The 21,779-nt window shown below is 37.3% G+C and overlaps 1 protein-coding gene across 2 annotated transcripts in view; it reads left to right on the forward strand.

The window, feature by feature from the left end:
- The window catches only part of SPARCL1 (SPARC like 1), a 49,684-nt gene extending 36,009 nt beyond the window's left edge, over positions 1–13,675 (forward strand). For both annotated transcript variants that reach the window (XM_042935940.1, XM_042935941.1), the window contains 7 exons: positions 1,120–1,192; positions 2,121–2,239; positions 2,965–3,085; positions 4,490–4,626; positions 6,552–6,700; positions 7,318–7,466; positions 13,130–13,675. In XM_042935940.1, the coding sequence (XP_042791874.1) occupies positions 1,120–1,192; positions 2,121–2,239; positions 2,965–3,085; positions 4,490–4,626; positions 6,552–6,700; positions 7,318–7,466; positions 13,130–13,158 (777 nt within the window). In that variant the 3' untranslated portion in view covers positions 13,159–13,675. The remainder of the gene's footprint in view (positions 1–1,119; positions 1,193–2,120; positions 2,240–2,964; positions 3,086–4,489; positions 4,627–6,551; positions 6,701–7,317; positions 7,467–13,129) is intronic.
- Positions 13,676–21,779: the final 8,104 nt, after the last annotated feature.

The following is a 21,779-nucleotide window of genomic DNA, read 5'->3' on the forward strand; positions in this document are numbered from 1 at the left end:
ATTTGGGTTCCCCTAGAAGCAGAGCCTGGATTTAAGTAGTTTATTTGAGAAGTTCAGGGAACAAAGAGGAATGGGACATGATATCAGGAAGGGAAGGAAGCTAATCAAAGGTATATCATTAAAGCCATGTACAGCACATTCCTCTGAATTACCCCATTTGGAGAATGAGGGAGCTGGGGCATTTGTACAGACTGAGAATTGCTAAGAGAGGTGTTAATTCCCCAGCACTTTCAGTCCTTTGAGCAGGCCAAATAGATGTCATGGTTTTCCAGGCACAGAGATGCAGATACAGGCAGTTGAAAGTGCCTGGAGCTAACTAAAATGGTAAATTCTGACAGATATGAGGGATGGGAAACACTAACAACTACTGCTCTAATGTCTTAAGAGTAGATGCCATGTAATATTCAGGTTAGATCACCAAGGTCTAGCAAAATGTCTCTAATGTAATAAGAAATCCAGGAATGTTTGTTGATTTAGCTATAAAGATGAAGAATAAAGACTTCAGCTCCAACTTTAAGTAAATACACACCAAGATGATAATCAGGAAACTGCAACAGAGTGGGAGTAGGGAAGAAGCATATTGTCATTGGTTGTTTAATCATTTGGAGCTTTCAGGCAAAACGCCAGCAGCCACCCACTAGGAGGACTTGACACAGCTTTTGGTGGCCAAGGTCAATAGTGACCTTGATTACTGAGAACTCTCCTGCCATTTTAAGGTAGGAGTTTTATTACACTTTAGAAACCTGGTAAGAAACCTTTATTAACAGCTCCATAGAGATTACTGATGTAATTGTGTCTTAACTATAGAATCACATGATAATACTACATTTCTACCATTCCAAAATCCAAATGGGAGGTCCCAGCTTTGCTCCTGATGTTAGTTCCAAGTTTTATTGAATAATCCCCAGAGATACAGCACTGAATCCAGTTGAGGAAGAAACAAATGGCTCCTATTCTCAAAGGGTTACTGTCTATTTCCACAGTTATGGCTGGTATCATTTTCAGATCTGAAATGATTTGGGTATGAAAAGCTTTGTGAAGGTACACACAGTGGAAATATAAATTATGTAATGGCTTTCCTGTAAATAAACTTCAGCTTCTGCTCTTGTTGTTATAAAGGCCAAGAAAACAGAGAGCCTACCAAATGAAGGTGAAAGTTCATATGAAGACAACAGAATGGTACATGGTACTGGTGAGTCCAGGCTAAGCTGCTCATGACTGTATCAAGGAAGAAATGGAATGGCCGCGTCAGGCTATCCCCATTCCATCATTTATTTGTCACTGCTTCTCAGAATTTTTCCTCTCTTACATCCTCCCCACAGAAATGTTCTCATAAACTGTTGACATTCTCTTGCATACATTTTATACATAACTATGGGCAAATGTGTTTACAAACTGGAAGTCTTGTAATAGTATGAAAGCTAGAATTCTTTTTTCCTAAATCCTGTGCTTCTGAGAAGAATTCATTCTACTTTATTTTTTTCTCTTTGACGTCATATTTATTTTTGAGAGAGAAAGCATGAGATGGGGGGGTTGGGCAGGGAGAGAGAGGGACAGAGGATCTAAAGTGGGCTCTGTGCTGACAGCAGCAAGCCCATTGTGGGGCTTGAACTCACAAACTGCGAGATCATGACCTGAGTCAAAGTCGGACACCCAATCGACTGAGCCACCCAGGTGCTCCTACTTTATTTTTTCTCAAATCCATAACTTACTAGTGAATTTAAATCCTGTATTTAATTGAGACCTAATTCCCAATAGCATACCCCAATCACAAAGATTTTAAATTTCAACACAAAATTTTCATGACTTATTTAACTTCTGACCAACCTGCACAAACTTAAATTATAGACTTCAGACTATGACCATTGTAGGCAGGCCAAGAAGAGCTGTTTGTTCTTTTTATATTCCCAATTCAAACTGCCCAGAAAATCTAGACTATTGTGTAACACAGTTTGATGTCAGAGGGTCCCATCTGAACATTAAGATGTCCATTAGAATGGTTTCTAATATTTTCCCAAATTTTCTTTAATTAGTGAAAATGGAGCTCATGTCTAGATAAATTTGAGGTTACATACTCAGTTTAGCTTTGCTCATGCTTCCTGTTCAATCTTTCCTGTCAGATTCTTGCATGAACTTCCAGTGTAAAAGAGGACACATCTGTAAAGCTGACCAACAGGGAAAACCCCACTGTGTTTGCCAAGATTCAGTGACTTGTCCTCCTACAAAACTCCTTGACCAAGTAAGTATTCTACAAAATAGTCTCTAAGGGGCCCCAAGTAGTTAGTGATTTGGATGAAAGTGGCTTGCAATTGAAATGTTTGTCAAAAAAAAAAATGTCCAGGTTATCATCTAATACTTGAAATAATATTGAATAGGAACAAATGCCAGCAAAAATAAGGAATTTCAACTGTACCTTGAAAAGGTAATAATGGCATTGATATCTTCAGAACTCATTTTAAAACTCACTGTATCCTTGAAAAGTCTGCAGTTTGCATTCTACTGAACTTATCTAGAGCTAGATTGTCATCACCATTGGTATAATTTAGTTGATTTTTTTAAGCAAATAGGACAGTTATGATTTTAATAACTTCACTTACCTGGCTCAGCACAACTGATCAGTCTGCCTATGAGCTTTAAGAAGCAGAGTATTTTCCTAGTGTACATTCAGAAACATGAGCTCAAGGGGCACCTGGGTGGCTCAGTCAGTTAAGCATCCTACTTCGGTTCAGGTCATGATCTCAAGGCTCGTGGGTTCGAGCCCCGTGTCAGGCTCTATGCTGACAGCTCAGAGCCTGGAGCCTGCTTCAAATTCTGTGTCTCCCTCTCTCTCTCTGCCCCTCCCCTGCTCATGCTCTGTCTCTCTCTCTCTCTCTCTCTCTCTCTCTCAAAAATAAACATTAAAAATTTCTTTCAAAAAAATGTTTTAAAGAAACATGAGCTTTTTCTCATGCTTGTCTTTCCTAGGTTTGTGGCACTGACAACCAGACCTATGCCAGCTCCTGTCATCTGTTTGCTACTAAATGTAAACTGGAGGGAACCAAAAAAGGGCACCAGCTACAACTGGATTATTTTGGAGCCTGCAAATGTAAGATTCTGCCACTCTTGCCAACCACCATTGCTGAGAGGATTTGGGGTGAATCTATGCATATCTGAATAATCTATATACATACTCCCACATGCAAATGGAAAAAGGCTAATGTAGTTCTGAACCTAGGATGCTCATTAAAATCTTCTAGAGAGACTTAAAAAAAAATAAAAAGAATAATTCCCCAGCCTTAACTAAAAGAGACTGATTTAATTGGACTGGGTTGGGGCTTTAACATTGCTTTTTCATTTGTTTTTAAAGTAACCTAGACAATTCTAAGGTGCAGCCAGGGTTCAGAATTACTATGATAATGTTACCACTTAATAATTGAAATGAATCATTGGAATTTTGCTAAATTACTTGTCCTCTTTCCAATGTACGTTAAGTCTCCGCCAAGAAGTTTTATGACAATATATTCTTCTAGAAGTTTTTTTTAATGTTCTTCTTCCCCCCAAATACTCTCAATTGTGTTTGGATCTCCTTATCACTAAGTGATTCTCCACATTAGCAGTGCTTACTAATATTTCCAGTTCTCCTGTCTTTCCTGACACACAAGAGTATTAAATTTCTCAGCCCTCTTGATGTTAGATGTGGCCATATGAGTTGATTTGTCCAGTGAAATTTCAGCAAAAATCATCCATGTGAGTTCTGGGCAGCTGCATTTAAGAGCTAGCATATGTGTGGTCCTGTATGCAGAGCCCTCCTGTCAACTTGTATTGGCCTTGAATGTACAACACAGTGACTGTAATTAACACTGCTGTATAGTATATCTGAAAGTCGCTAAAAGAGTAGATCCTAAAAGTTCTCATCACAAGGAAAAAAATTTTGTAGCTAGTGAGGTGATAGTTAGTGAGGTGGTCATTGCACAACATATGGATGTCAAGTTATTATGCTGTCCGTCTTAAACAGTGTTGTATGTATATTATATTTCAGTAAAACTAAAAAAATCAAAAAGTTTTTGTTCTTTTAAGTCACTGAGATTTAACATTGTTACCACAGGATAATCTAATTTCCACTTTTTTCTCTTTTCTCCTGATAAATAGTTCTTGCAGCCTCTACCCTCCACCTATAAATTTCAACTTTCTGATTCTAGAGCAGTGGTTCTCAGACCTACCTGCATATCAAAATTATTTTTGGAACTTTTAAATCATCCTGATGCCCACATTCCACCCCAGACCAATCAAATCAGAATGTCTTTGAATGGAAGCTGGCATCTGGTATGTTTTGAAAACACCACAGGCAGTTCTGTTGTGCTGCCAGGTGTAAGGACCCACTGCTGTGACAGTGGGACAGTGAGCGTACCGTCAGTCACCAGATGTTATTAAGCTTTCTGTTATGAGGACGTGCCATAAGATAGGAGTAAGATCCAGAGATTAAAATCTATTTTCTTTCTGCTTGGAACAGCTATTCCTATTTGTACAGACTTTGAAGTGACTCAGTTTCCCCTAAGGATGAGAGACTGGCTCAAGAATATTCTCATGCAGCTTTATGAGCCAAACCCTGAACACGGTGGATATCTAAATGAGAAGCAGAGAAATAAAGTAAGTTATCTACAGGTCAACTACCCAAGTGTCTATGTACAGAGCCTAAGAAAAAAGGGTATGTGTGTTGAGGGGAGGAGGGGGCCTACCTCCCTCTGCATATCAGCAAGAGCCCACTTGGTTTGCCACACCTGCTAAGTTCACATGCAGTAACAGAACAGTAGTGGTCACCATTCATGCCACAAGGTTTGAGACATGGCCAAACCACCCCCATTCCTGTCCAAAGGGCAGTGGCCTGAGCAAGGACTCTTCACCTCATACCCCAGAGCAAATCCTGGTTGAGCAAAGGGAACCTCCATTCAGCATTTATATATTCAGGCCCAAACATTTTATTTAAATCTATTATTAGATTTAAATAAATTTAAAAGATTTTTAATACATCTTTTTGCCCTCATAGACCAGACAGATTTATGATATAAGAGAAATCCCTTATTTGCAATGTCAGTAATATAGTAAGATTTAAAAGTGCAGAATATTCATTCCAGAAGTTCTCAGGGAAAATGCACTCATCAAATAGCTATTGAGCGCATCCTGTGTATCTGGAATTGATTTACATGATGGGGATACAGCAATGAACCAAAGAAAAATCTCTGCCTTCATGAGCTAACATCCTAGGAAAAGAGACAGACTCTGAACAAATAAGTGTGTGTGTGTGTGTGTGTGTGTGTGTGTGTGTGTGCGCGCGCACATGCGTGTTTATAGACATATTGCAAATATGAGCATACATGCAAATATATAAACATGTAAATAAATATGAAAATATATAAGGTACGTCAGGTGGAATGAAACATGCTATGAAGAAAAAATTAAACAAGAAGGAAGGTGTGCATTAACTGTGTCAAATGCTGCTTACAGGTTGTAAAATGAGGAATGAGTTGAGCACTGATTTGGCATGTGGTGGTCACAGAGTTAACCTTGACAGAAGCTGTTTCTGCAGATTGGAGAGGAGAAAAGCTTGAGTGACAGGGTTCAAAAGAGAACAGGAGGAAGGATGTGGAAGCACCAAGTATAGACAATATATTCAAGGCATTTTGCTAGAAAGAGGAAAAGTGAAATGGGTGGCAGCCAGACAGGAATGTGAGTTCAAGAATCCCATCTACCAATGGGAGATAGTAGAGGATGTTTGGGTGCTTCTGGTAGGACCCTAGTAAAGATGGTAAAACTAATAAGGAATAGAAAAGGTATGCAACTGCCATAGGGTGGTTTTGAGGAGATGGAAAGGGGTAGGCTTCTGAGCACCAGTGAAGGGTTGGGCTTATATTCAGAGCACAGGAAGTTCATCCATGATAACAAGGAGAGAAGTTGGTGGATGTGACCATGGAGATGGGTAGTTCTGTTCTAAATGCTTCCAATTAGTTCATGAGTAACATCATAAGCTGAGAGTTTTATATGCATTGCCCAGAAATAATTTCTATCCTCTCTTTTTAATACATCATAGTGAAAGTCTTGAGAGCATTAGATGCAAAACAGGGAAATTTTAATGGGGCTGATCAAATGGTGCCACACCACAGCTGATTCTGATCAGACACTGGACAGAAATACTTAGAGAATTAATAGTATGCCAATGTGGTGATTGGGACTTTTCACTAACCAACAATTTTGCCTAGGTCATTTCAGGCCTTTTCATTAAAACCTTCTCATAATTTTAAGGAATGTGATGAACAGTACTCGGTTAAAAGAAAGATAAAAAATACTTAAATATCTTCTAAAAACCACAGGTTGTATTTTTTAATGTTGGCTGTTATTCTATGTAGAAATAAGAAAGTCTGTATAGTGTTGACTAGAAAGGATTTCATTCGGTCTCATGATGGCCTGGGCTTGTTTTCCTCTGTCATGTCACTGTTACTCTTCGAGTAAAGTTTACCAGTGATAATTACATTACATTTGTCTGATTCTCTGATGATCTTCTCCCTTCCTAATCCCAGGTCAAGAAGATTTACCTGGATGAAAAGAGGCTGTTGGCTGGAGACCATTCCATTGACCTTCTCTTACGGGACTTTAAGAAAAACTACCACATGTATGTGTATCCTGTGCACTGGCAGTTTGGTGAACTTGACCAACATCCTATGGACAGGTAAAAACTCTTAACCTTCACATTACTAGGTCATCTCCCTGATAGAATGTCTAATTATCTATACAAAGATACTTCTAAACAAATCTAGGAAGTTTCCACCTCTGTTTTAGAACACTGACATGCCAAACAAATGTGGTTAGGTGTCTAAACACAAAACTGCTTTGAAGATAGCACAATATGGCCACACCATGTTTCCCAAGTTTAGATATTAGGACCCAGCCTGTAGCAGAGACTCCTTAACATTCCTTCTCATTCTTAATCCTGAATTCCCAAGATGTTCTGATTGGCCCAGCTTAGGTCAAGTGCTTACATCTGGATATGTACAATTGGGTATGGTCAGTGGGTAAGAGTCAGGCTGTACAAACATGATTGTTGGTGGGGGGTGAGGCACATCCCTATAAATTTAAGTTGGCAGGAGAGTACTTCCCAGTGAGGAAAGAAACTTTGTGACATCTCAAGTGCTGTGTATCTTACCCATAATTTTGCGCCTTTTCATGAGTGTACTATTTATTTGGCATTCCTAGCAATCTTGTGGAAGAAAAATGCCTTGGTTATCCTAAGAGTTAACCTTCATATACAAGCTGGTCATTAATATACCACCGTTTATTTCATTGCAGAGTCTTAACACATTCTGAGCTTGCTCCTTTGCGAGCATCTCTGGTGCCCATGGAACACTGCATAACTCGCTTCTTTGAGGAGTGTGATCCCAACAAAGATAAGCACATCACCCTGAAGGAGTGGGGCCACTGCTTTGGAATTAAAGAAGGTAAACTCATCATCAGTCAGGGAAAGGGGTATCCTCTTCTCCAGGAGAGCACCAAGGCCTGCAGCCCTCCTGGAGAGGTCCTGCTATGTGCTCAGATTGACACCTAGGGACAGCAAGGTGGCAGCATCCCAGGTAGGACTTCCTCAGGGCACGTGCTGTCATTGCAAGGTTACTTCATACTTCCCTTGATGATACTCTTTTTTTCAGAGAGTAAAAGTGGGAATACCTAGGGGATCGCAACATTGAGTTCTTAGCAGTTGGCTAAGCCTGAGAAAATGATGTCAATCCAGAGAGCTGTGCTACCCTTCTGAAGAAGGAGGGATTTTATGTCATTTCTTAACCTGACTATTGGTCCAAACTTTAAAAAATCATATGTGAAGAGTAAAACAATAAGTCTGATTCTGCCAGTGGGAGATGTCAGAAAAATCTTAGAATTCGTTACCAACTCACTAAAGATTGGGCCTCATATCACAAGTTGTGTCCAGATATTATGCCTTCAATCTATTACTGCATCTTCAGTGGCAAGAATAATAATAATCAGAGGGTTCTTTCTTTCTCCCTGTGATGGAGGAACTTAAATGTAGATATTTGTTTTGCCAGTCTATGTCTTAACATACTTCCTTTTGTTTTCCTAAGTTAAAGCTGATTTTTGTTAGCAAGCATGTTTTTAATAATCAAGATTTGAAAGATTCTCAAAAAATGAGCACTCAAAACTGCTTGCACAATGTAAATCAACAGTAAACAACCTCTAAAGCAGAGGTTTTATATGTTATATTCACAACATACAAGTAGGATGAATGTACAGCCAACCAATCATGAAAAGTAAGTTCATCAAAGGTCAGAATGTCTTAAAAGGAGTCAACTTGTATGACATTCACTTTAAAAATATTCTTCATGGGGCATCTGGGTGTCTCAGTAGGTTAAGTGTCCGACTTTAGCTCAGGTCATGATCTCATGGTTCATGGGTTTGAGCCCTGCGTCTGACTCTGCTGACAGCTCAGAGCCTGGAACCTGCTTTGGATTCTGTGTCCCCCTCTCTCTCTGCCCCTACCCCACTCACACTCTGTCTCTCTTTCAAAATTAAACAAACATTTAAAAATTAATATATTTATTATATATATTCTTATATATGTAATATATATTCTTATATATATTATGTGTGTGTGTGTGTGTATATATATATATATATATATATATATATATATTCTTCATGATATGTAGAATGCCTTGAAATTATAAAGAAAGAGCTGAGAGTATTGAGTACTTATTGATAAATAGGTAAGCAGAAAGGGTTAGCTCTTTGCCTCTACAATATTATTCTGTGAAATAAGCACAACTGTAAGGAGCAAAGAATGTATATTTTTGTAACCACCAAGTTCTGTATATTGGTTGCCTATCACTGCATAACAAATTACCCTAAAGCTTAGAAGCTTACAAGTTCACAGTTTCCAAGGATCAGGAATCTAGGAGTTGTTTATCTGGACAGTTCTATCTTAGGATCTCCTCTGAACTCGCCCACATGGCTACTGCTGGAAGACTCCATTTCCTCACCATGTGGTCCTCTCCATAGGACTGCTCACAGCTTGGCATCTGTGAGAGAAAAGAGAGAGAGCGAGAACCCAAGACTGAAGTTATAATGTCTTTTGTAACCTAATCTCAGAAGTGACATACTTCTGCCATATTCATTTGGTCACACAGACCAACTCCTGCTATAATGTGAGAAGAGGTCTTAGAAGCTGTGACATATTATTTATACCCTATTAACATTAATAAGAAATTAATAAGCTGTTAAGACCCCGACCCATATAAATAATACCAATTTCCCTTCTAACATCTATTCTGTAAGTACAGTACTTATAAATTCAAATATATTCCCCAAAATGGCTAAAACTACTTTCCTAATTCCCATGTTAAAAAGACAAAGTGTACCCAAGTACAGCTGCCCCACTCCCTCCACCCCACCATTATCAAAAGGGGGAAATGTAGCTGGGACAGGATATATTGTGCCCTTTATAAATTTTTTTTAATGTTTATTTTTGAGAGACAGAGACAGAGTGTGAGCAGGCAAGGGGTAGAGAGAGAGGGAGACACAGAATCCAAAGCAGGCTTCAGGCCCTGAGCTGTCAGCACAGAGCCCGATGCGGGGCTTGAACTCACAAACCGTGAGATCATGACCCGAGCCCAAGTCAGACGCTTAACCTACTGAGCCACCCAGGCACCCCAGTGTGTGCCCTTTTATATGGCACTTGATTTTAACAGAGTGATTGAGTTTGAACAGAGTCCATTTATTTAAGGAAACCAGTTTCACTGCTCCTCTGAAACTTCTGGCAGCTCTTCAGCATGTAGGCTCACTCAGGCTCTGTGCTGGGTGGTTGTCTGGGAGGAGCAGGAAGGGCTTGAAGTTCAGCGACTCCAAAAGCTCCTAATGATCTTGTTTGTTCACTGTGGTTTGGCCATGATTACATTATTTTGAAGGAGGGAAAGAATTATCACATAGTAAACCAAGAAAGCAGATATTTAATATTCAGTCAGAACAAGCAAACAAGTTACGGCTTTGGGCTGTAGCTAGGGAAAGCAAAACACAACAAAATCTCTATTTGTAAGTGTGCCCTTCCTTCCCTCATGGCTGGGAAATCCATGAAAGGACAAGATAAATTTTAGCCATGGCCATTCTGAATTTTAACTGCCTTTTATCTGGGCTAGGTGTGCTCGAATATCCAGCTCTGTCATGAGTTAGCTATGTGAGTTAGGGCATACCACTTAACCTCAGCAAGTCTCATTTTCCTTCTGGGTAAAAGTGGGGTTTAATTGAAAGGTAGAGGAGTAATGTTTATTTGGTGTTCATGACATACCATTCCACATTAATCTTGAGAAAAACCCTCCAACTGAGACTCATAGGCAAACGAGTCAGATCATGCAGGTCCTACTGAGCCGGTTAAAGACATTATCCTAAAAGTACTGGAGGATCACCAAAGTGTTTTAAACAAGGGAGTGGTTTCACTGGATTTGTACTTAAGAAAGATTCTTTTGGTTACATGGTGGAGAAGCCAGAGAACTGGCTGATTTGCCTGTGGTAAATCCAGGCATAGTTGATTAGAACTTGAACTAGAGCAGTTACAGTGGGGAAAAAGAAAAAGAAACACACTCAAGATAATATTTAAAAATATAAACATGATATATTCAAGAATATAAGCATATTCAAGGTGTATATAATATAGAAATAATAAGTATTTGCTAGGAAATATGTGGGGGCAGGGAACAGACAGTTGAGAGATAGAGACAAAGGGAAATATGACACCCAGGTTCTGGGCTCAGGCCAGGCAAAGAGACAGAGGAACAGAGACAGAAAACACAAGCACAGAAGCCGATTTTGGGAAGATGATAACTTCCGTTTATGATGTGAACTTTTAAGTACTTGGGAGACAATGAACAGTAGATACATGAATACATGGGTCAGCTTTTCAAGGCAACATTTTGGAATGTAAGTACATAGTTGAGGATTACAAGCATACGGAAAGTAATTAACGCTATGGAAGGGAATTAATTCCCCCACAAAAATGTGTTGAGCCACGTGGGAAAAGGTCTAGGGTTGAACACCAAGGAACCAAGAATAATGGATAGAGGAGAAAGAAGGAGTTCATGAAGGACAATGAGAAGTCTCCTGAAAGGAAGGAAGAAAACAGGATTGTGCCATTTCAAAGGAGGTATTTGAAGAGGAAGAAGAGATCACAGTGCCAAATACTGCTGAGACGTCAAGTAAGATAAAAAACTAAGAACGGTCCTTTTACGTAGAAATAAGGGTATCCTGGGTGACCTTAGTAAGAGCAACCTTGATGGAACAGTAGAGATGGAGGCCAGATTCCATAGGTTGAGAAACAATAGATGAGAAAGGGTAAAGAGTGGCTGCTTGAAGACAGGAAAGAACTAAAAAGGGGTTTAAAGTTGAGGGAAGCATTTCTGGGAATAAAATAAGCTTGAGCATTCATTCATTCATTCATTCATTCATTCAACAAGTGTTTACTGATGGTCCCCATAGTGCCATGCACTGTTCTCAACGCTGGCTATGCAGCATATTTGCATGTTCATGGGAAGGGTCCAGTAAAAAAGGAAAGATTAAGGATATGAGAAAAACACGGCTGTCTGGTTGGCTTAGTAGGGCATGCCACTCTTTATCTCAGAGTTGTGAGTTCAAGCCCTATGTTGCAGAGCCTAATTTTTAAAAATTTTTTAATTAAAAAAAGAAGAAGAAAGAAAAACAAAAGAGTAAAATTAGGGGGAGAATTTCTGAGGCCAGAAGAGATCCTGGGCATAGGCAGAGGATTAGCCTAAAGTCAAGGAAGGACATCTCTTATCCAAACAATGAAAAGAAGGCAAAAAGTGTGAGCACAACAGTAAGTAAATTTATAAATAATGAGACTAAAATATTCATTTTACAAATGAAGCCTGTGTTCAAAGGAAATGTACCAAAGTTCATAATCTTTCCTACTCTTGTGTAAGACTTACACTGAGCAGGAAAATCACCTGGTGTCCCAGACAGTGTAGTCATTTGGTATGCTTCAAGTTAATCTGTTTAACTATTTGTTCAACAATGCTTGAGTGAGGGTGGGCCATACCGGTAGGAGTGATCTTATACCCCCTAAAGGATGTTCTCTCGTCCATAGGTGTGGCAATAAGTTCTTTTACAATTACTTGGTTGGAAATTTGATTTAACTGACCCTATACTTCTATTTATTTCTGTTATATCTTAGCAACCTTTATAGGTTAGTATACTTGGCATTTCTTGGCTAGGTCTCTATTGGTGCTTCTCAACCTTACATTTAGAACTACCAATGGAGTTTCTAGATGTATACATGCCATTGGCCCACGTCTGGAGATTCTGATTCAGGAGGTCAGGGGTAAGGCCTGAGAGTATATCTTTTTTTACTTGAAGTATAGTTGACCCACAATGTTACATTAATTTTAGGTGTACAGTACAGTGATTCAACAAGTCTATACGTTATGTTGTAATCACTACAAGTATAGGTACTGTCTGTCACCATAAAACGCTATTATAATACCACTGACTATATTCTCTACGCTCTGCCTTTTATGCTTGTATCTTATTCCATAACTGGAGGCCTGTACCTCCCACTGCACCCATTTTGCCCATCTCCCCATGCCCTCCCCTCTGGCAGCCATCAGTTTCTGCTTTTTGTTTGTTCTTTTTGTTTTTTAGATTCCACATATAAGTGAAGCCATATGGTATCTTTTTAAAAGTTTCACAGATGGGGTGCCTGGGTGGCTCATTTGGTTAAGCGTCTGACTCTTGGTTTCAGCTCAGGTCCTGATCTTGCAGTTCATGGGTTCTAGCCCCATGTTGGGCTCCATGCTGACAGTGCAAAACCTGCTTGGGATTCTCTCTCTCTCTCCCTCTCTCTCTGCCCCTCCCCACCTCCCTCCCTCCATCCCTCCCTTTCTCTCTCTCTCTCAAAATAAATAAGTAAACTTTAAAATGAATAAATAAAAGCTTCATAGGTGGCACTAATGCCCTATCAGGTTTGAGAACTATCCTATAAGTCTTATTAGATAGTTTCTCTAATCCCCCAGTTCTATCATTGTTTGTTTATATTACAACTCTGGCTGTTTTCTAAAAATGTGTTTTGTTTTGTTTTTGTTTTTTACAGAAGACATAGATGAAAATCTCCTGTTTTGAATTAAGATTTGAAAGAATTCTAACATTCCAGCATCCTTCTCTGTCCTGACCACTCCTGAAAATATATGCATCCATGATACTTGTAGATTTATATTTAGCAAAACTTTTGCATGTGTGAGATCACAATAAGAGTAATGGCTTGCTGACAGTGTATGCACTAAGCATTTAACATTAACTTTGGAATTAAACTTTAAAATAAAGTCTACATATGCAAAATCCTGTATGCTGTTTGTGAACACTTTCTACATCTGTTTGTGAGATACTTCCTAATTATGAAACTTGAAGAAAATACTACATTCGTTTTGTTCATAATATCATGTACACTTCAAGAAAGTGGAATAATGCTCTTTTGTCATTAATGTGCATTATTTTCAGTATCTTAATATCCTAATAAAAATCCAAATGCTTACTCAAGTTTATTTCCAGTCATTTATTTAAACAGCTATATGTGAAAGACCAACTCAAGGCTCACACTTCAAACCAAATTATAATTGTGCTTCCCTAGACCCTACTACTTTAAAAAAAAAAAAAAAAGGCAGGAGTATGGTTGGGAGAGATGTTTCCTGTGGGAAACAAATATTCAGTTATTAAATGGTAGATGCTTTTTAATGTCCTTTGTCATAATGTAACTTCAAACAGAAAAAAATAAATCCAAGTGCTGTTTACCAAATTCAGTTTAAAATGTGGATGATTATGCACTGCTTGGTACAAATGGTTCTAGCTCTTGTGCAGCTGTCCGTGTGTGTTCGGGGAAGTGGAGGTCCTGCAAATTTTTTGTGTGTCTCATATACTCAAAATAAGGGTAAAGACAACACAGACAGAAAGCTCTGAAGTGTCTTAATGTTCAGTGTAGTCAGAGATAAATATTACTACTGCAATTTTATAGCAAGAAATTGTGTCATAAGAGAAACTTTGTGTTTTCATTAGGACTCGTTTTTGGTAACTGTTAATACAGTACGGGCTAGGTTACAAAAATAATAAAAGATACCATAATAGAGTTTTTCCTAAGGTCTGAAACAAGGCAGTAAAAGAAACTGTCAACTTCTATATTCTACTTACAATATCTATAAGGAAATAAATTATTTTTATTATTTTATTTATGTTTTATTTTTTTTAATTTTTTAACATATTTTCCTATCTGAAATGAAAGATATCAATGCAATTGCCTTTTGTTATTTTTTCAAATAATCAAAAATGTGTTGCTGTTGTTGTTGTTAAGAGCCTTGATAGTCACTGAGACAAGGTACCTCAAGGAATTTCATCTGAAGGAACTTATGGAAGAGTATGCTTTTTATCAGAAAAATTTTCTCTGATTAACCTCAAAATTTTATTTATGTCTTTTCTTAGCTCTGAGTCACTTGTTCTTAGACATATCACACCATGTCATTTCAAAATAATTAAGTTCAGTTTGATTAATCGAAATATAAGTATTTATAATTTTTCCAACTAGGGAAATAATTTTAGAACTTATTCCAAAATTCAAAACGTTCTTATGTGTAGCTGCAAAGAAATGTCATGAGGTCTTAACCAATAACAATTGTAAATTTGTGAATTTGTCAGGAATGGTGAAATTATATTTGGAGGTGATTAGACCTAAATTGCCATTTTTAAACATTTTAGAATAGTGAAAAGTGATTTTAATTATTTTTTTAATATTTATTTTTGAGAGAGAGCAAAAAAGCAGGGGAAGAGCAGAGAAAGAGGGAGACGAAGAATCCAAAGCAGGCTCCACACTATCAGTGCAGAGCCCAATGGCAAGGCTCAAACTCAGGAACTGTGAGATCATGACCTGAGCTAAAGTTAGACATTTAACTGACTAAGCCATCCAGGTGCCCCAAAATGATTTTAATTCTAAAGACACTACCTGTTTATTTAAAATGTTTTCTTTGAAAGTAAGTTCATTTTGAAATAATAAATGGTATTTAAAATAGAAAGTTCTAGAGCCTTTAATTTTTCTGTCCATTAAGTCTCCCTTATGTATAGCTGCCCTAGATGATATATTGTAGAAACACTGTAATATTCTTGGTAGCCACAATTTTTAATTGTGGATTATTTGTGATAAAGATGTTGCTCTGATCCCAACTGAGGAGATGAAGTTATTTTCTCAGTAATCAGTCTTTAAGCCTCTCTCTGTGTGAGATACCTGAGGAGTTGGAGTTCTTAGTCTGCAACCAGTTATTCAGTTTAGCTTTAAACCTTGTGACTCATATTGCCCATGACCATAAAGGTATTAGTAATATGGCTTAAATACTAGATGGGCATACAGATTCTAGAAGATCACACTGTTCCTTGAATTCATTGCTCTGAGGGCCATTTGAAGCAAAGGTAATTACAAAGACATACAATATAATTTGGACTGATTCTATTGCACTGAGTAGAAGACTGTTAAGATATTCTTGTGTTGGGTAATTTAATGATATCTAATAGGCCCACTTATCACACAAAAAAATTCAAGGGTTTGGATCCAAAAGGAAGAAAAACATAAAGGAGAAACGTGAAAAAGAAGGAAAAGGGAGGTAAGTTGCCCAAATTCAGGCAAAGTAAAATAGGATGAAGGTAAGTCATAGTTGAGTTTAAAATACATCTAAATTAGTTGACTTTTATATTAGTGACTTTTATAAAGAGATATACCTTGTTTCCGATGCTGGGGACAAATCTTAATGAGAACATGATGGGTTTGATTTTTCTTTCAAAATTTAATTCCAGAGTACAGTGGTTGGGTTTGAAATTCATACGGTAAGTTAATTTGAATTAAATGTGATTTAAGACCATAAAAATGTTTGCTTTCAGAATCTACTGGCCAGTAAAGACCACACTGATTTACTTGTTTTATTGAATCCACTCATATTGTGCTATTCTCTACCAACCCATTTGCCTTACAAGATTTTTCCCATATCATTTTCTCCTTGAGAAATTATAATTGTCAGTAACAGCATCCAGGCTATGTAAAGGTCTAGTAAGTCTCATGGGGGTAGAAGCTTAAGGTGGATTTATGTGTATATTATAAAAAAAAAAAAATCTCATTTGAGCCACTGGTGATATGTCCCCAATACTAAGCATGACGCAACAGTGGTGTTGGAGATTGGTGGGTAGAGACTGCAAATTCAAATAACTTCAGGGGCCAAACAAGTATGTTGAACTATGAGATTATAAGGAAGTGTATGAAGTGTATGCAATGTTATGAGCCAGAGAATGCATGTCTTGTCTAAAGGCATCCAAAGTTTTTTAAAGCTCTGTTCTAGGCTTACAAAACCTGAATTGAGGCATAATTTAGCCTGACCACTATTGCAATACCTCTAACTAAGCAGCCTATTTACGACAGGAATGGGACTTAGAAAAACTAAAAATCTTCTAACCCTTTAATTCCAGACTCTTCCTTCAGAATGAAAGTTCTCCTCTTGGCTGGCCTTTTGAGCACTGCCGCTGCTCTGCCCATCCCTGTGAGTACATCGCCTCCATTTTCCACTCCATTTCCATTCTAGAGATAGTATTTCTGGGCTAGGAGGCATATCCTGTATCTTTTCCTTTCACAAAAGAGAAAGGTAGAGTCCAAGGAAGTTATAGAATCAGGAATTTATCACTGTTCCTCAGCCCAGTGGTCTCAGCACAAATCTCAGTTCCACATAGCATCTGTAAACCACGTGACCTTGAGCAAGGAACTAACCCATGACTTCCCAGTCTGTAAAATGAGTCATAAGAACTACCTCAGAGTAGTGCAAATATAATAAAAATGTTTCTAAAGCACATAAGAGTCCTAAGTGGAAAATCGGAAGTTCTCAAATAAATTTAGGAAGCTAGAACTCAAATTCCACAGTGACCTGGGTCTTAGTTATGTAGTTTGAATTGGGTTTCATTATAATGCCTTTACCCCAAACCATCTCATGCTGACTATACCCGTGCCTTCCACATCTATACAAATGAGATCTCTGAGTGTGATCTGTGTCGATTACAGTCTGAATACGGAGGACACCAAGTAGACAAGAAATCCTCTTTCCTGCACATTTTTTAACAAAGGAGCTTTCAAAGTGAGGGAGCTTTCAAACTTTGTGTTTGGGGATTCCAAATTTAAATTTACATTTCTACATGCTCTTCACTTTGAACTTCTAAATGCTGAGAATGAAATTGAGATCATTGCTGATTCGAAGATAAAGAGGCATGCAACATGTAATTACTCTTAAGAAATGTAAATAAAAACGTCATTTGGAAATAAGTTTAAAAGCTAAAAGTACACCTTCTAAATCACTGGACAAAATTAATTCAACCTTTCCCCATTGGATACACAACTGCTTTTCATTTCAGAAGTGAAGGTACACCACTGACCAGCGTAACGCTCAATAGTGGCTTGTTACCTATTCTCATCAAATCTCTTTGTAATAAATAATGTCTTGCCATATGTTGCTTTACCTTGTTGCCGGTGCTGTTTTACAAGCTTGAACCATCTGGAGGAAGTTCCAGTGGACAGGTAAACTTCTAGTTGTTTTTTTCAAATGACATGTTCATCATTTTAAAAGTTTACAGTTGTCTGAAATGACTGGCATCATATCTCTTTTTTTCAGAGACTTGGTTTTTACCCGCCACAAGGACCATCATTTTTTCCTCAGATCCTGTTTCCCCCACCTCCACAACTGCCCTTGGTAAACATGGGTTTGGGGAGTCTCAAATTGCAAACAAACAAACAAACAAACATTAAAAAACCACTTATTAGTTAGATGATAGTTATTAAATTTAAAATTTGGGGCTTTCACATGTTGCCAGGCACGAGCTATTCACACCCTCTCCCCGCATAGCCTGCGGTGGAGTGTGACAAGGAGCTAGCAAATTTTCCCCAAAATTTTTGGTGACTTCTTTCAATGTCCTTCTATACTTGCCATCAAAAAGGTGTTTATACTGAATTTTCTTTGACTGTGATGAGCCTAGTTGCACTTCATGAAGGATATACTAAACTCTTTCTATAATACCTGTTCTTTTTCTAAGTCATCTTGCTACTTACTTTTTTCTAAAAAGTTTTTGTTTTTTCAGCTCTCTTTCTCCCACAGGTCAAACAGTATAATTATTTTGCTCTTTCTGCTGGATCCTCTCCAACCTCTCCTAATGTCTGGATTCTTGGACATCTTTTAATAAAGCCCAGAACAGTGCTAAATATACAAATAGAATTTCCTTCACTTTATATGTAATACTTACATTTGTACAGACAGATAGCATTCAATTGATATTTACTGAGTGTGTACTGCATGATAGGGTCTATAGTGAGTGCTAGAAATACAAAAATGATGAGCTAAGTTCACAGTCTGATGAGAAAAAGATTCATAAATGTAAAAATGTATTTTGATAAGTACTTCTAGGTGCAAATACAAAGTTGGCTTAGGCTGTGGGTCAAAGACTTCATTCACAGAGGAGACATTACCTGAGCCAGATCATGAGGGATGGGGGGTGGGGGGGCGCGCACTGCAGGCAGAGGGAACAGCAAATGTATCTGAGGGACCTGAGGACATGGCAGTTTGGGAGAAGAATGATCAGTACAATGAGGTTGCAACACAGATTGGAGACATGTTAAATTTGGACAGTATTTAAGCAATGATGCTGTGAAAAATTCACACACATTTTAAAATAGCATCTGGCTTGGCTTCTTGTCTACCACCTATTTTTAAAATAAACATGATTTTGCATAGTGTTATATCTAAATGTAATAAGCACCTTCCTTTTGCTTGTATTTAACTTCAAACTGTTTCTCAACTTTAAGTAGGCTTTTGGAAATTTGTCACTAAAGTTGAGGTCCTCAGTGGAAGTCTTTCCCTTTAATGTTTTCACGTATCCTACTTGAATCCTAGCCACTAAATTTCTGACTACTTGCATTTATCATTAATTGCTAATCATTTTGGTTTTAGTCAAGGGGCGGGGGCATTGTTTCCCTTTTGTGGTAGTGGTGGTGTTGCTGCTGCTGTTGTTGTTTTGGCTGAAATCCAGAAATATTTTTTTCAAATTAATGAAAAATTCTGAAGTTTTGGTTTATAATTAGAATATAAGAGTCTCTGTTAACATCTTATGTAAATCTGTGTGGCAGTAAAGAATCCCTAGCATTTGAAGTGGAAACTCTTCCTTCCACCAGATGGCAGAGTAGTATTAAAAAGCAAGCAAAGAATCAACTACTGTAGACAAACTGGTGGTGAATTTGCAAGAATTATCAAACACATCAAACAGATTCCTTTTGGCTTTAGATTTGACTAATAAAGCAAAAGAAGCATATGTCTTGAGAGAGAAAAAAAGATGATTTAAAATCCATTAGAATCTAAGCTCCACCAAGTAGAAGGTGGGCTCGTTGAGAGCATATAATTGTTCAATAAATATTGGATGGATGGATGGATGGATGGAAGGGTAAGTAAATTAGGAAAAAAGCTAAAACAAAATTGTTTTATTCACACTTCACTTGTTTTCCTTCTTTTTTTGTAGATTCCAATACCTTTTCCTTTTCCTTATTATCCAAATCAGGTAATTATACTTAAAGTTTCCTTTAAGAAAGTATAAAACAGTGAATTATTTATAAAGCCCATTTTACCTCTAAAACCTTATGCTTACATCTGCCATTAATGAGAGAAAAATTCATTCTAATTGAAATGGAATCTGTCCTAGAATCCTTTGAACTAGATTTAAGGTTATGATCGTGTTATAAAAGGATTTCATTTTTTACAGGATTTTGCTGAATGGAGGGAAAATTACATGACGAGATTGACTTAGTCACAAACCAAAAAATATGTTGTATATATTATAGCATACTGTTACTAAATTTTTAAATGATACTATTACAATGATAGGGAATGACATTATTAAAGTATTTCTTTCATAAGGAAGTGATCCTAAAATACAGTCTTTGCTCCAACCCAGTGAGCCTAAGTTTAATGATCTTTCCGAGAAGTCCCTGCTATGTTTGGAGACCACGAAAGAAAATGTGGACTATATGCTTCCAGAAATATAGGTTTGAAGGGAGGATGGGTACTTAAAATATTAGTAAATATGAATCTTAATGCCATAATTTTAGAAATCTAAGAATTCTAAAAAGCATGTGTTCATTAATCAAGGTAATATAAAATGTATAACATAGAAAAGATAGTTAAAATGCTGAATTACAACTCCCTGATTATTTAACTGCATTTCCTTTATTCTAGGTCCTGACACTTAATGATCTTATAACGGTAAATATATCTGCCCTGTTAATCTATAAAGTTCATAGACATATTACATTCAACTCCCTTTATAAGATAGTCCAGCTCATCATAAAAATTTGTCTTTATTAGTCTAATTCATTTGGAAACAAAATAAATCACAGCTATTAAATTCAAAGTCAAAAAACAATCTCAGTTCATTTCTACATTCTACAAACAAACAGTGCTACATTCATTATTCAATTCATACAAACTATAAATTGACAAAACAACCTTTTCCATCACTGATGAGGGTGAAAGTGAAGAGTCAAAAGACTTAGACTTACAGAATAAATTCCTTTTGGAGAAATGAAAAAGACTTATTTCTTCACTAATGAAGCATTAGCATAAACACATTATACATTAAAGATTATCAAAGCTAAGTTCCAATAGATAATGCTGCTTTTTTTTTGGATGAAAGGCACACAATTCAATTTTTTAATAAGGCCCTTTATTGATACAGTAAGTTATTCAGAATATTAGTTCATGAAAACAGAGGAGAAATACTTGAGTGGAGTTACAAAAGATAACACTGGAAAATTCCATTTTCTGAAATCAAGACACATCTCACAACAGATACATTTATTCTAAGATTTCTTTTTTCTTTAAAATACTATCATTTAAAATGGTACATTTTACAATTGGTGTATCTTAGAATCAGGGACATGGCAGTATTTTGTAAAAATGTCAGAAACTTAGGCCTAAATCATTCGTCTGCCGGAGATAAAATTTTTCAGGATTTGAGACTATTTAAAGCCAACCATCTTGAGGAATATTTAAGTGTCCCAGAAACTTGAGACCAAACAAGCTTCTGAGTCTAATCAATAAGAACCTAAGTCTCTTGAGTTCAAGTGCTAGTGCTCTTCCCATAATCCACTCTGTTTAAGCAATGTTATAGTCCATTTCCAAATGGCAGACAATAAAAACTCTAGCATATTTCTAACGAAAAATGTTTTAGGAAACTGCCTTCAATGATTAATCATTAACGATTACAAAATTGGCAAGTTCACCTTTATATCAAAACCTGCAGAAAGAGCACTGGCCTGTGGTTGGAAAGCCTAGATTCAAACCTCTCTTAGATTCTAATTTCTCTCTTGATTTAAATCTCTTTTACAATTAAATTAGCTGTGTGACCCTGGGTAAAGGTATCGGTTTACCTCCCGGGTCTCTTCCAGTGCAAATATACTCCTCAGATACAGGACTCATTCACATTACCAGATCTGGACACTTAATACCTATTTATACTTTCTTTTTTGGAAAATTTTTAGAAGTACTCTTGGCCACAACCTATATCCTGGAAAGAATTCTGACAGAATAACTTCTAGACCTGTCATACCTTCATAGCCCAGGATTCTCCCAGGAATCCTAGTTAAGTCAGAAACTTGGAAGAGTCACCCTTAAGAAACAAACACCACCTCAGGTATT

The sequence above is a fragment of the Panthera leo genome, chromosome B1, assembly GCF_018350215.1.
Source record: "Panthera leo isolate Ple1 chromosome B1, P.leo_Ple1_pat1.1, whole genome shotgun sequence".
Taxonomy (NCBI): Eukaryota; Metazoa; Chordata; class Mammalia; order Carnivora; family Felidae; genus Panthera; species Panthera leo.